Source organism: Macaca thibetana, chromosome 18, assembly GCF_024542745.1.
Source record: "Macaca thibetana thibetana isolate TM-01 chromosome 18, ASM2454274v1, whole genome shotgun sequence".
NCBI classification, from domain to species: domain Eukaryota; kingdom Metazoa; phylum Chordata; class Mammalia; order Primates; family Cercopithecidae; genus Macaca; species Macaca thibetana.
In genome coordinates this window covers 44403446-44418027 of record NC_065595.1, presented here as the reverse complement: position 1 = coordinate 44418027, position 14582 = coordinate 44403446, and the positions used below count along the sequence as shown (strand labels likewise).

Sequence of the window (14582 nt, the reverse complement as noted above, 5' to 3'; positions counted from 1 at the left end):
CATCTGCAGGGGTACATGGGTCCCATCAGCTTTGTGACCAACCTGTTTAGGGGAACCCAGGGATTTGGGACTGACTCTGCTTTTATTCTTGGACACCTGACTTCTCAGCCTGCAGATCATGGACCCTGAGGCTCATGAACCTCTGAGGTTTCTGTACAATTTGTGGGTTTGTGGGATTTTGGTGGGGAGGTATTTCAAAGTCTTCATCAGATTCTCAAAGAGGTCTTTGCGTCTCAAAATATCAGATTTGAAGGAATAAAAAGCAGTTTCTTCTTCTTATGGTATAATACAAAAGTTAACCTCACCCATTCACACATTTGTCCAAGTTTCCTCTGCATTTTAGACGGGGGGAATGGGAAATCATGGAATAGACTTTGAACATAAGTCTAAAAATCTACTGAACCTAAAAAACCAAACCGAAACAAGCAACCAACAAAACCCCCATGTTAAGAGAGAGATTCTGGTGAGGGTGTGGAAGGGAAGAAAGGTAGACATTCCCTGATTTTTTTTTCCCTCTTAGGGTAGTTATCCTGAGCAGAGGGCGCAGGTGTGTTGGCTGAAGCCTTTTGGCTAATCAGTGACAGGTTTGAAGGAGCTCCTGTCTTCATAGTGCTATGCAAGGCTCAAAGTGCAGGCCATCAAGTTCTGCCCCTGCTCTCAGTGGGGGAGAAAACTGGCCCTTTAAAACCAAAGGAACCATTAGGGGTGAGTTCAGCTGGGTTGCGTGGGTAGCCCAGAGGCTCTGCATACCAGCTCCAGGTGCCAGAACTGCTGATCTCTAGGTTGTGGCTTCAGAAGGTTTGGAGTGAGGTTCAGAATCTTGCCTTTTTTAAAAAAGCTGTCCAGGCCAGGCACGGTGGCTCATGCCTGTAATCCCAGCACTTTGGGAGGCCAAGGTGGGTGGATCACTTGAGGTTAGGAGTTCGAGACCAGCCTGGCCAACATGGGGAAACCCCATCTCTACTAAAAATACAAAAAATTAGCAGGGCGTGGTGGCACGCACCTGTAGTCCCAGCAGGACTGAGGCAGGAGAATTGCTTGAACCTGGGAGGTGGAGGTTGCAGTGAGCCTAGATCACGCAACTGTACTCCAGCCTGGGTGACAGAGCAAGACTCCGTCTCAATAAAAAAAAAGAAAAAGAAAAAGAAAAAGAAAAGGTGTCCAGATTGTTGGATATTTGTTTGGGAACTTGCAGCATAGGCTGTCAGTCTTAGGGAATATTCCCACCCCCTGAAGAACTTTAGAACCTTCCCTGCCACGCCCAGCCTCAGGCTCATGAAAGCAGAACTCAGGGGTGGGCCCAGGCAGAGGTGATTTTCAAATCTCCCAGGTGATTTCAGTGTGCAGTCAAAGTTGAGAACCACTGCGTGAGGAAGACGGCATTCCTGAAAAGGCTGCAGTAAGTCAGGCAAGAATGAAGTAACTCCCATGCTGAATGGACACTGAAATCAAAGGTTCTAAATGCCAGGATGTATGAGGGCAAAGATGGTATCAGGTAGGTGTGTGGGTTGGAGTCAGAAGAAAAATGACCTGCAAAGAGAGCCCCCCACAGAACTCCTTAAGTAATAAGGGGGCTATGGGTGGGGGTGAGTGGGAAGAACTTGGAGTGGGAGGCCTTGGTCAGATGTAACCCCCTTTGGGGACAAGCAGGGAGTGGCCTAATTAACCTAAACCTGGTAGCCAAGGGAGGTGAGTGAATTGGGGCTTCACCCAGGGTTGGGGAGGGAGGGGGCTGGGAATCTGGAGCCCTGGTGCCAGCTCGTGTAGAGCGGGACAGGAGAGTGGAATGGACGTGTGTCATTAGGGGAATAGTGCACAGAATGGTGGACTAGTTAGGGAAATAGATGATAGAGTGGAGGCAATTTTGAAAAGGGGAAGGGGGTTTATACCTGTTAGTCTGAGGTTATGGCAAGCCACACACAAGGTGTGGGATGGCTAGTGAGAAATGTTGGCTGGGGACCCAGGTGAGAAGGCTGGAGTACTGGAGAGGCTGGGGGTGCTTCCTTGGAGGGAGCTACAGAGTCTGGAGGTCTTGTCCCGGAGGGCCAGCCATAGGATGCAGGTGAGGAGAGGACCAGGCCCTGGCTGTAGGGACTAGAAAGTTAGTAGTCACCCAGGTGTCAGTACCTAGATGATCCATTGAAACCATAACCCAGGTGTTGTACATCAGTAAGAGACTCAGGTTTAGCCACATGTGACAAAGAACTCAGATAACAGTGGCTTAAAATTTTTGACTATATTTTTTATCATGAAAAAAAGTGGATATTAAGACAATGAAAAGACAAGCCACAGACTGGGAGAAAATATTTGCAAAATGTATCTGATGGAGTACATGTATCCAAAATATACAAAACACTCTTAAAACTTAACAAGAAAACAACCTGATTAAAAAATGGGCAAAAGATCTGAACAGATATGTCACTAAAGAAGACATTCAGATGGTAAATAAGCATATAGAAAGATCCAACATGACATGTCAATATAATGTAAAATGTAAATTAAAAAAATGAGATATCACTATACCCCTTAGAATGGCTAAACTAAAGAAAACACTGATACCACCAAATGCTGGCAAAGATGTGGAGCAACAGGAACTCTCATTCATTGCTGGTGGGAATGCAAAATGACACAGCCACTTTGGAAGACAGTCTGGTAGTTTCTTACAAAGCTAAACATAGGCTTACCATACAATTTGGCAATCATGCTTCTGGGTATTTACCCAAATGAGTTGAAAACTTATGTCCATGCCAAAGCCTGCACACATTTTTGCAGCAGCTTTATTCATAATTGCCAAAATTTGGAAACAAGATGTCCTTCTGTAGTTGAATGGGTAAACACACCATAGTATTTGTCCATTCCATGAAGTAGTTTTTATTTAGCAATAAAAAGAAATGAGCAATCAAGCTAGAAAAGACATGGGGGAACCTTAAACGCACATTGTGAAGTTAAACCAGTCTGAAAAAGCTACATACTGTGAGTCCAACTATATGACATTCCAAGAAAGGCAAAAAGCTATGGTGACAGTGAAAAGATCCTGTTGCCAGGGGTGGGAGTTGAGGTTGGGAGATGGGTAGGGAGGGATGAACAGGTGGAGCACAGGAGATCTTTAGGGCAGTGTCAACGCTCTGTATGTTGTGGTAATGTTGGATCCAGAACGTTATGTGTTTGTGAAAACCCATAGAACTGTTCAACACAGTGAATTATAAAGTTAAACTACGGACTTGTTAATAATGTTCAATATCAGTTAATCTGTTGTAACAGATTAACATCTTGCACACTAATGCAAGATGTTAATAGGAGAAACAGGTGGGTGGGGAGGGGCAGTGTGGATATAGGGGAACATTCTCTACTTTCTATGAAATTTTTCTATAAAACAAAAGCCACTCTAAGAAAATCAGTGGATAATCATACAGTTTCAAGGACAATATGTTGATTCCATGACATTCTTAGGAACCTGGGCTTGTTTTATCTTTTTGCCCTACCATCCTTAGGATCTGGCTTTTGTCTTTCATGTTTCATCATAGTTACAAAGCAGCCGCCCCCCACCCTTGTCATATCAAGACAGGAAGGCACGTATTGGTTAGGATGCAGTGTTCTCTGTTGCAACCAAGAAATCCCCCAATATGGCAGTTTAAATAAAATAAAAGTTTTTTTCTTGTATAAGATTCCAAATATAGGCAATCCTCTTTGGAAGAGTGAAATAGCTATAGCATCCTCAGAGCAAGGATTCCATCTCCGGGTCCAGGTGGCTGCTTCCACTCTTACCATCTCATCTGCATCTCAGCCCCTAGAAAGAAGGAAAGGGACGAAGGGAGTGTATGCCCATTTCTGTGTGCACATGGCTTTCACTCACATGATTTTGGCCAGAGGCTCAAGGGCACAGTATGAATTGTGGGCTGTATCCAGCTAACCTTCCTCTGCTATCACTGTGAATATTAGGTGACAGCTGATGGTCCCTGCCTTAGGTGAGAAGAGTGAAGAGTAGTGTTGGTGCTGGCTGGGTGTACTGCTTTTAAAGAGCTTTCCAGAAGCTCCACCAGCGACTTCCACCTATAGTTCAACGATGAGAACTGTGCCACATTGTGGAATATACATTGTCACTCCAAACACAATTGGATTCCCATTATAAGGCAGAAAGGGAAATAGGCATTGAGTGGGTAACCAGCAGCATCTGCCTCTGCAAGGAGAGATGACATTTCAAAGAATGGGCAGTTGAGTACACTGTGCCACAAAGGCAAGTTGTGAGAGGGGCAAGGCAAGGCTGGGAGTGGTGAGCAGGAGATTTAGGGTGTCCTGAAGAGGGAGAAGCAGAAGGGAAAGCAGGATTTCCCAGGAGCTGAAATCTGTGAACAGCTTGAACAAGGGCTCTGTCCCATCACAGGGTACATGAGGGTGGAAGACAAGAGAATGAGCTAATCAGGATGTCAAGGACCTCATACCAGACACAAAGATGAACTAAAAACAGACCATAGTCCTAAATGTAAGAGCCAAAACAAACTCCCAGAGGAAAACAGAAGCAAGTCTCCATGACTGGGTTAGGCAAAGTCATGGTTCCTGCCACATGTGCTTTCCGTGTCTTAGATATGACAAAAGTGTAAGTGACGAGAAAAAAAACAAGTTTGGACTTCATCAGAATTAAAGCCTTTTGCACCTGCAAAAGAGATAATTGGTAAAGTGAAAACACAAGCCACAGAATGGGAGAAAATTTGTAAATCATATATCTGATATCTGATGACTTTGGAGACATTAGGCCATGTGAAATAAGCCAGACACAAAAAGGTGACATACTGTTGAATTTCATGTGTATGAGATTGACAGAAAAGACACATCTCTAGAGAGACAGAGTAGACTGGTGGTTGCCTCTTGCTGAGTGTGGGGACAGGAAGTGATTGCAGATGGGTAAGAGGGTTTGGGGTTGTTTTTGCATTGATGAAAAAGTTAAAAAAGTTAGATTGTAATGACTTTAAGACTCCACGAAGATACTAATAATCAGTGAATTATATCCACAAAACAGGTGGGTTTTATGGTACCTACATTATACCTCATTAAAGCTTATAAAAAACGTGTCAGGGAATGACTGTGGAAGAGAGACATTGAGCTGGTGATGACCCGGCTAGGTGCGGGGAGAAGCTTCTGTGATGAGTGGTCACTAGCTTAGTGGAAGTGGACTGAGAAAGTTCATTCCATCTGCCTCATGTCTTGTTGAATCAAGGGTGAAGGAAACGAAGATGAGAGAACCAGACTGGCCTCTCTGAGAAGGTGTCTAGAGAGGTGACCTGTTTTGGTAGGTCCCTTTTCCCCAACGGCACAAACTTCACATTTTGCTCATAGGACGTGTTGCCCAGCGTGCTTCCACCTGGATTCCCTGTGTGTCTCGGACTCCTCACACCTTCCGGTTAAAGTAGATGACTCATTCCTCAGAGGCCGACACACTCAGGGTTGCATACACAGGAGGCACAGACATTAGTATCGTCCCTTGAGAAAATTACAATGCTACATCACTGGAACTTTAATGAAGAACAGGAAAACGCATCAAATAATAACAAATGGATTATTATTGTCAATTCTTGAATGGGCAGTGAAGAGAGAACAAGAAAAAGGAATGATAAGAGAGGTGGGAGGAATGAGAAGAGGCAGACAAAAATGAAGCAAGAGACATACAGAAAGTGAGAGAGTATCCAGATATTAAGACAAATGGAACGAGGGAGAGGAAGTGGCTGAAAGAACAGTAATATCGACAAGGGGATTACTTAACATTATTCAGCATTTATTACGTGCCAGCCATGTCCACAGCATGTTACTTGCATTGATTGATTGCATTATCACACCCTCAGAAGGTAGACATTATTATCTTATTTTACAGACAATAAAGCCAAGCCTCAGAGAAGTGAAATAACTTGTCCCAAGATCACACAGCTGGCTTCAGAGTCGATGTTTTTCTACCTCTACAGTCTGCCAGGGGAGAACAGAACACACCTGGAGATTAATGTAGTGGCAACTGCCTCTCTTGCTTAAACTTTGGGCAAGTTAATCTTAGCTATCTCTGTCCTTTTACTAGCTGATGACTGGTTCAAATCCTCCTCCATCTCTTTATCCCTGAGATGGAGTGCCACTTGAGCCCCACAGCCCCAAAAGCTTACTAAGAGCTTTTTACTCCTGGGGCAACTGTTGAGGGGGCCCTTGTCCCTACTTTTGCCAGATGGTGAAACATCTGTTTCTATCCTTGACTGAAACTATAGTTTATTTCTTCTAATTTAAGTGGAGGAGTACTTGGGAACATTGATTCCACTGTTGGTTGCTAGAGAAAGTCGTCAAGCTTCTGGTTCTATACCACTCAATAAAATAATGTAAGCACTTCTTGTAGTCACAAAGGGCTTTATATGTTACTCTTGTAAAAAGACTCCCTCGAGACACAGGGTCGGAACTGAAACACACAGGTTTCTGTGAGCCTTAGTTGGTTAAACCAGACTTTTCCCAAGGCCACTGATATTATTGTAGCAGAAATCTGTGTATTCTGAGAAGGCGGGACGTTTCAGAAAGTTCTTTTAGCGGTAGCACCATCGTGTCCCTGGTGTGTGTGCCTCAACAGGGGTTTCCTTGAGTTGCTTATCTATTTTAGATAGTCCCCTTGGCACTTGGGTAGCCTTGGCCTTAGCCTTGGTTGTGAGCAGCCCATTGGTTGTGGCTGCCTGCTCTAAAGAGTGGCTGTTCAGAAGCTGGTGATGTTTCCCTGGCAGTGGCTGTGCTGATAGGAAAAGAATCTGAGTCTCCCTGGGGAGAATAAGGTCAAGCTGAGCCGCCTTGCCTTCTGGGTCACTGGATTCTGGGTACTTGGTGCATTCCACTTCATCTTGCTGCAAAAACACAGACTCAAAAGGAGTGGCAGCTGTAAAACTAACCCAGAATGCTGGTATCAGGGAGAAAAGGATGGCTAAGGTGAATACATACTGACAGTCTCTCTTTGAAATGTGGAAGCCCTATGAAGGCAGATATCAAATTTTGTATTAGGGTTCTCCAGAGATACAGAACCAAGAGAATATCTACCTATCTCATATGAATTGGCTCTGTGTCCCCAACTGAACCTCATCTCAAATTGTAATCCTCACGTGTGGAGGGAGGGACCTGGTGGGAGGTGATTGATTCATGGGGCAGTTTCTCCCATGCTGTTCTCATGATAGTGAGTGAATTCTCATGAAAGCTTATGCTTTAAAAGTGTTTGGCAGTCCCCCTGCCCCCCGCACCCCCTCCAGCTTTCTTTCTTCACATCCAGCTTGTGAAGAAGGTGCTTCTTTCCCTTTACCTTCCACCATGATTGTAAATTTCTTGAGGCCTCCCCAGCCATGTGGAACTGTGAGTCAATTGAACCTCTTTCCTTGTAAATTAGCCAGTCTCAGGCAGTTCTTTAGAGCAGTGTGAAACGGACCAATTCTCTCTCTATCATCTGTGTAATCTATCTCGAAATATTTATTTTTAAGGAATTGGCTCATGCAATTGTGGGGACTGGCAAATCTGAAATCTGTAGGGCAGGCTAGCAGGCTGGAAATGCAGGTGGGGTTTCTATATTCCTGTCTTAAAGCTCCATATACTTTGTGCATCTCATAGAATACATCTCATATGCATGTATGAGTTAAGAAAATAATAGTCCAAAGATACAAATCTTGAGAGACTGTCAGTGTGAATTCATTGTAAGCAGCTTAGCATCCTTTTCTCCCTGATACTGGCATCAGTGGAATGAAGGAATGAATAAGAGGAGTGCACATCTTGGGGGCAGCTCTGTGGAGGTGATAGGGGCACTGACTCTAGGGTCAGACTGCCTGGGTTGAGTCTGAGCTCTGTCTCTTTCTAACTCTGTGACTTCAGCTCCATCGCTTAACTTTTCTGGGTCTCGATTTCCTTATCTTTAGAATGTCATGTTATCTACCTGTATTTGTCCATTTTCACACTGCTATAAAGATGTACCCGAGATTGAGTAATTTATAAAGGAAAGAGGTTTAATTGACTCACTGTTCTGCATGGCTGGGGAGGCCTCAGGAAACTTACAATCATGGCAGAAGGTGAAGGAGAAGCAAAGGCACATCTTACATGGTGGCAGGTGAGAGTGAGTGAGAAAGCAAAGTGGGAAGAGCCCGTTATAAAACCATCGATCTTACGAGAACTCACTCACTATCACAAGAACAGCATGGGGGAAACCACCCCCATGATCCAATCACCTCCCACCAGGTCCCTCCCTCACACCTGGGGATTATAAGTCAAGATGAGATTTGGGTGGAGACACAAAGCCTAACCATATCACTACCTTATAGACATTTTCTGAAGACTAAATCTGTATTAAGTACTTAGAACCTCATCTGGCACATGATAAGCATTCCATAAACGTTAACGACTACTATTATTTCTGAACCCAAACTGACATAGTGTCCCATAGTGGGGAAGGGAGTATGCCTATGATTCTTTAATTTTCCTTTGAAAGTTTTAGCCATAAAAGAAGAAAAGGGTATATTTACTGGAAAGTCAGGGATAAAATGATTATCTTTAAACAGATATGATTATTTCCCTAAAAGAAGCCAAAGGACTTAGCAAAAAGATTTTTAGAATCAATGGTAGCAGGGAAATGGCCATATGTAAAAGAAATACATAAAAATGAAACTTTCTCCAATGTGTCAGTTTTAACTAATTAGAAAATATAGTGGTGGAGGGAAGCTACCAAATTTAAAGGTACCTTATGGTGGATGTCCTTTGTTTTATTTTATTTAAATACACACACACACACACACACATATATGTAGAGAGAGAGAGAGAGAGCGCGCGCAATATGTGAAAATACAACAAGACCAAATAAGGTTTTTCCTAAGAAGTCAAGAAGAATTACATATTTATGTTTGTATAATATATATGTGATATATATGTAAAACTGTTATATTGGGCTCTAATTCTTGAACTCTTAGGATGAGTCTTATATGGTCCTGTTGTATTATTTTTACATATGATGTAATTTGATTTCCCAATGTTTTCTTAGATTTTTGCATCTTAGATTTTCAGTGTGTCTTTTTGGTTAGGTTTTAGTACTAAGGTTACACCAGTTCCCTAAAACCCAGGGACTCTTTTTATCCTTTGTAAGCCTTAGAGAAGGTTATACAGTGAGGCAGTTGTGTAGTGAAAGGCAAGATGGTGCAGGTGACTGTGGAGTCAGATTCTGTGCTTTCAGCCCTGCTTCTGTTTCCACCAGCCCCGTATGCAAGTTACACCATTTCTGCAAGCTTTGTTTTCCTCATCTGCAAAATGGACACAGAAGTAGTACCTACATCAGAGGTGGGTGGAAGCAGGGATGGGGAAGGATGAGAGGTCACAGATGCCCTGCTGTGAACCTGGCTGAATCTGGCCACACTCTTCACCCACTTGCCTCTTCCTTAGCTGGTCCCCTCCTTTTCTCTGAACCTGAGATCTGGGGCCTCCTCCCTGCCTCAGCCTACTTCCACCATCGTTGGCTCCCAGTTCCATGCAGGTTTCTTCATGGATAGGATTTTGTGTACAGCAGCAGATAAGGTAGGAGGTAGAATATTGAAGCGGAGGAATTGTGATTAAACTTCTAAAAAATAGGACTTTTTTTTTTCTTCTATGCTTTCTTAAATTCCATTAGGGTTTAGCTTAACAAACCAATTGCCTGGTTTCTCAGCACCTGGAAAAGATGGTGGGCTTGCTGTGTCTTGGCAGTCATAGTTTTCACTGAGGGGCCTGGAATCCCAGAGTGACCACCCTACATGCTCACCGTGGGTCTAGAGAATTATGTGGGGAAACACACTTACTCAAAGTGCAACTTTGCAATTGTTTGAAGATACAAGAAGATACAGAATGGACCCTTTCTGAAATTCTCCAGAACTTGGGGCATTCTGAAATGTCTTCCCTGGCCAACTCATGCTTTTTCTCTCTGTGGGCATCGATAGCATGTCCTTTGTCTGCTATTCATTTAACATTTACCATTGACTTATAACTGCTGGTAATGCAGATTATGGAAAATCCTTGAGATTGGAAGACTAGGATTTACTGTTTCTAACAGTTAGAGCCCATCTCCCGGCAGGGGTTCCCTGATTTTCTGCTCCTGGCTGCTGTCCCTGCTACCCCAGAAAACCTTTCTTGGCAAGTTAAACAAAAAGCTGTCTATAATTCAATTCAGTGCACTTAAATCAAAACTTTCTTCTGGTCTGGTCAGAAGAGTTAGAGGAGTGTTCATATCAGGGTTTTTGAGAGTGAGAGTTTTTTTGTGAAGAATATGTTTTTGCAGATATCCGTGTTTACAGGAATCTTGAACTTGTCTTCTGTAGATATTGTGTATTGGCTGCAAGCTTCTTGAGACGCCTTGCATATAAAAAATGTAAAACAAATGAACAAAGGAAAATGGAGGGGCTCACTGAATTTTGAGGGGACTCTGAATGCAGACTCTCTACCTGAAGCAGCTGCTCAGCTGGAGGCTACTGCATGCTTTGCAATTATGCTGCTGGGTTTCCTTTTTTCTTTAAAAGAATCTATATTAGTCTGTTCTATACAGACCAAAGCTTTATGCTGCTGATAAAGACATACTTGAGACTGGGTAAGTTCTAAAGAAAAAGAGGTTTAATGGACTCACAGTTCCTCATTGCTGGGGAGGCCTCACAATTATGGTGGAAGGTGAAGGAGGAACAAAGGCACATCTTACATGGTGGCAGGCAAGAGAGTGTGTTTAGGGGAACTACCCTCTATCAAACCATCAGATCTCATGAGAGTTATTCACTATCACGAGAATGTCCCCATAATTCAATTACTTCCCATGACTTGTGAGGATTATGGGAGCTACAATTCAGGATATTTCGGTGGAGACACAACCAAATCATATCAGAATCAACAAACCATTGTTTAAACCATACTTCTGTCTCTTACCTGGTCAGAAGAATAAAAAATGTAATTGATGTAGTCATTACTGTGAATTCATAATCACAGTATTAGTAGCGTGCCTTGGTGAGATCTGTGTTCCCTTCTCTCCAACACAACCACACACCAGGAGGCAGGAAAGCACTTCCAGATTCTGTTATACATTAAGCCCTGGTGGGGAGAGGTGAGGATGGACAGGGAATCCCGCTTCCAAGAGCCCCGCCATACTACCTGCTGCCGTGCTATTGGCTGGCTCTGCTTTTCCTTTGTTCACTGCTTTCCTCTTTCTCCAAACCTCAAAGCCTTTGTTCCTGCTGGGTAGCCAGGACTCATGTTTTCTTCCCTTTATCTCCTTCTACCAACTGCTCTGTGCTTTGGTTCCTCTCTGCATAAAGCAGGATGGGCCCCAGTGGGAGTGGAACTGGGGAGGTCTGCCCTTTTTCTTCCTCAATGCAGTGAGAAGGACGCAGAGGTGAGATGGGGTGTGGGGTAAATTGGCATTTCTGATAATAGGTACTCTGTAAGCCTTCTTTTGTAGATTCCCGTTTTCCTGTAAAAGTATAAGAGAAAAGCCAACAGTCTTGAATTGATACACAGTAAAGCAGTTCTGATTACCCCATGATGTGTTCCCTTTTCCTATATCTGCCCCCATCCCCACCAAAAGGTAAAAATAGCCATGAGAATGATCAAGCAGATCTGTGTTGTTACATTCCAGGAATTTTACTTCATGGACACAGATTTTAAAATTTTCCCAACATGGTCAAGCACGACTATGTGCAGAATCTGTGGATGGAATGAGTTGATGGAGCTTGGCAGTGAGATGCATGTGCCAAACCAACAAAGTCAGACTTCTTTATTTTATTTTTGTGAAAGGCCTGCTATGTCAACATTATTTCAGGATAGATTCTTGTTCAGTGTGGGTCTCTGCTTCTCTGGATCCCCACTTAGGTGGGTATGTAGAACCTTCACGTGGATTGACAGCACGTGAGGTGTCTCTGCTGACTCCTCTGATGCCCCTGTTTTGTCTCCTGTCTCGTTAGGCGGGGCAAGAAGCACAGCATCATCCTAAGGACGCAGCTGTCCGTGAGGGTCCATGCCTGCATCGGTGAGTGACATCCACCCTCAGGAACTAAACGCATGATGAAAAACGCGACTTATGGGAATAAAATAAAGATTCACTGTTATTCTATATGTTTGCACTAGCCCCTATCATTAGTTCTTAGAGTTTTAGTGAAACAATTTCCAGCAGTGATTCATTCCAGCTTCCTCTGCTGTTTGGTTAGTGACTGGAGCGTGAGGTAAGACAGCTTGCTGGTGAGGTTCCTTTTGGCAGTGCTGGGGGAGATGTTCTTCTGGGGACGGTGCCATTGTGAGCCTCTGGTGCATTGACCTGCTCTTCAGGTGCCTCCTGGTGGCTCTGTGAGGAGTGCCTGTGGGGAATTGGAGTCTGGGGCTCCAGGTTGTTATCAGATGACTAAAAGGAAAATATTGGGTCAGTGCACGATGAGGGTACATGCGGATATAGGGCAAGATGCTCTTCAGTGAGCAAATGTATTTGTGGTTCAGAATGGCTTGCTGCGGGAGGCCCAGTTTCCTCCTTGTATTGGGCCAAGTTGCAGGAAGAATATAATGTCATAAAAAGGAAAAAAAAAAAAGGAACTACATTTCACTTTATGCCTAGAAGTTTTTAGTATCTGAGTAATTTTGCTTTTGTTTAATATATGGTGTGGTTTTCATTTAATCCTCTAATCAAAAGAGCATAGATCATCCTGTTGAGACCTAGTCTGCACCCTAAACATATTCATGGGTGGAGTGGAGGAAATTATTTCTGGTCCCTCCTTTACTCTGCTTCTCTATTGGAGACCCAGGGATGGGGAGACCCAGGGCTAGAGATGGAGGGAAATCCATGTGATTTCACTTCATTTGGTGTGGAGGGTGGTGAGGTTGCAAGTGTCTTGGGTAACAACCTTTGCCTGACTCTGCAGCCAGAGAATAATTGTGTGGGTGACTCAAACTTCAGGGACTGAAAGGTCAGGGTGTCAGGAGTATTGGTAATCTTGTTGGAAACAAAGTAAGACCTGTAGGACCTCCAGCCAACATTGACTATTCTGCTTCTCAACTGCTTGTAGCACTGAGTAAATGTACAATGTATATGGGCACATATATTAAATCAGTGGCTTTTTTATTACCCGCTTCATGTTTTCCCAGTAATTTCATATGTATAAATCATGTGTATCTAAAGGAAAGGTCTGTGACACGACTTTGGATAAACTTCCCCCTTACCCTCATCCCAGATCTAGAACAAATCCAGGCACAAAACATGTACTGAACACTGTTGAAACACAGTTGATAACTACCAGAAATTTGGGACATAAATATGAATTGGTTTTTCCCAGGAATAGTAAGGTGGCAGAAAGCAGACTTGTACGAAAATGAGCTCAATCCAAATCCAAATGATTTTAAGGAAACTCCTTTGCCGTATGTACTCAAATATTTCAGGTACAGGATTTTTTAAAAACAGCTTTGTGTTATTGACTTGTCTTATGAACTTCCGTATCCTATCGTCCCATGTGATAGGTGTAAGATGTGTGACATCTTATCCTGTGGCATACTGAGCACTGACAGCCCCTCAAGCCCACACTCAAACCAGGACACATGTGCTCCCTCCTCTAGGGGTTGACCTGGGGCTGGTGAAGTCACGGTGCTTGCTCACATACCTCCTTATGCCAATTGCACTGCTTATCAAATTATGTAATTTAATGAAATAGTACCAAATATTTCATACACTAATTAAATATGACTACCTAAAGGTCACTGCTTCTTTGAAAGTTCACTCTTTTGGAAAAGACTCAAAATTAGTCACTACAGAAGGATTTCTGTCAATGTAAATGTGTTATAATAACTATAAAAGGTGAGGGGGAATATTATAAAAATCTAAGAGGATTCTACTCTTCATAAGCATCTTGAGCTCTGTTAGACTTCAAAGAAACTGAGACTGGAAATCAGACCTTGTTATTGCAGTGAGTTATAAAAGAAGGTCTACGTGGAATTCCAATGGGTAGATCCGTATTCAGAGAACTATTTGTGCCTCATCACAGGTAGACTGGCATGTTTCGCTGTAATAGCTACGAGTGCAAAATGTTTTAAGGTCTTGTTTATGTTTATGTATTTTTTATATATTGTTTTCAAAAGGATTTTCTGCTTTAATCAGCTTTTACCATTAATTGCCTCAGGCCTGATTATGTCAGATGAGAGGATTTGGCTCAATAAACTAACAGCAGCACCCAAAAAGGAAAAGTTTTTCCTTTGTATTAAAAGTCTTAAAATTCCATTTCCTACTATTAACAAGATCTGGAATAGATTTATTATAATAGCACTAAATATTATCCTTTGGTTATGTATAGAAAATGTAATGTGTGCATCATGTTCATGAAGTACCTTCCCCTGTTGTGACATATTCTTTCCCTTTCTGAATGGCAGTGTTCGTTGAGATTTCTTAGGGATAAAGAAAACAATACCTGGAACAATTTTGCGTCAAAATGACAATGGGAAATATGACAAGGAGAAAATAAACCTTTTTCGCTTCAGTTGTTTTAGTCCTTGTTTCTTCTTAAGGTTATTTCCCTCTTTGCCATAGAAGAAATAGTTGAAATAGTAATACTACAGGCGTGGGGCACAGT

The 14582-nt window shown here is 42.9% G+C and overlaps 3 protein-coding genes across 9 annotated transcripts in view; 2 read left to right on the top strand and 1 right to left on the bottom strand.

Annotated features, from left to right (window-relative positions):
* KIAA1328 (KIAA1328 ortholog) overlaps nucleotides 1-14582 on the top strand; it is a 912897-nt gene that overhangs the window by 31062 nt on the left and 867253 nt on the right. The gene's annotated exons all lie outside the window — the stretch shown is intronic.
* The window catches only part of FHOD3 (formin homology 2 domain containing 3), a 490096-nt gene that overhangs the window by 68939 nt on the left and 406575 nt on the right, over nucleotides 1-14582 (top strand). For all 7 annotated transcript variants that reach the window (XM_050767203.1, XM_050767202.1, XM_050767198.1 and 4 more), the window contains exon 3: nucleotides 11943-12007. In XM_050767203.1, the coding sequence (XP_050623160.1) occupies nucleotides 11943-12007 (65 nt within the window). The remainder of the gene's footprint in view (nucleotides 1-11942; nucleotides 12008-14582) is intronic.
* RPRD1A (regulation of nuclear pre-mRNA domain containing 1A) overlaps nucleotides 1-14582 on the bottom strand; it is a 711886-nt gene that overhangs the window by 335500 nt on the left and 361804 nt on the right. The window lies entirely within an intron of this gene.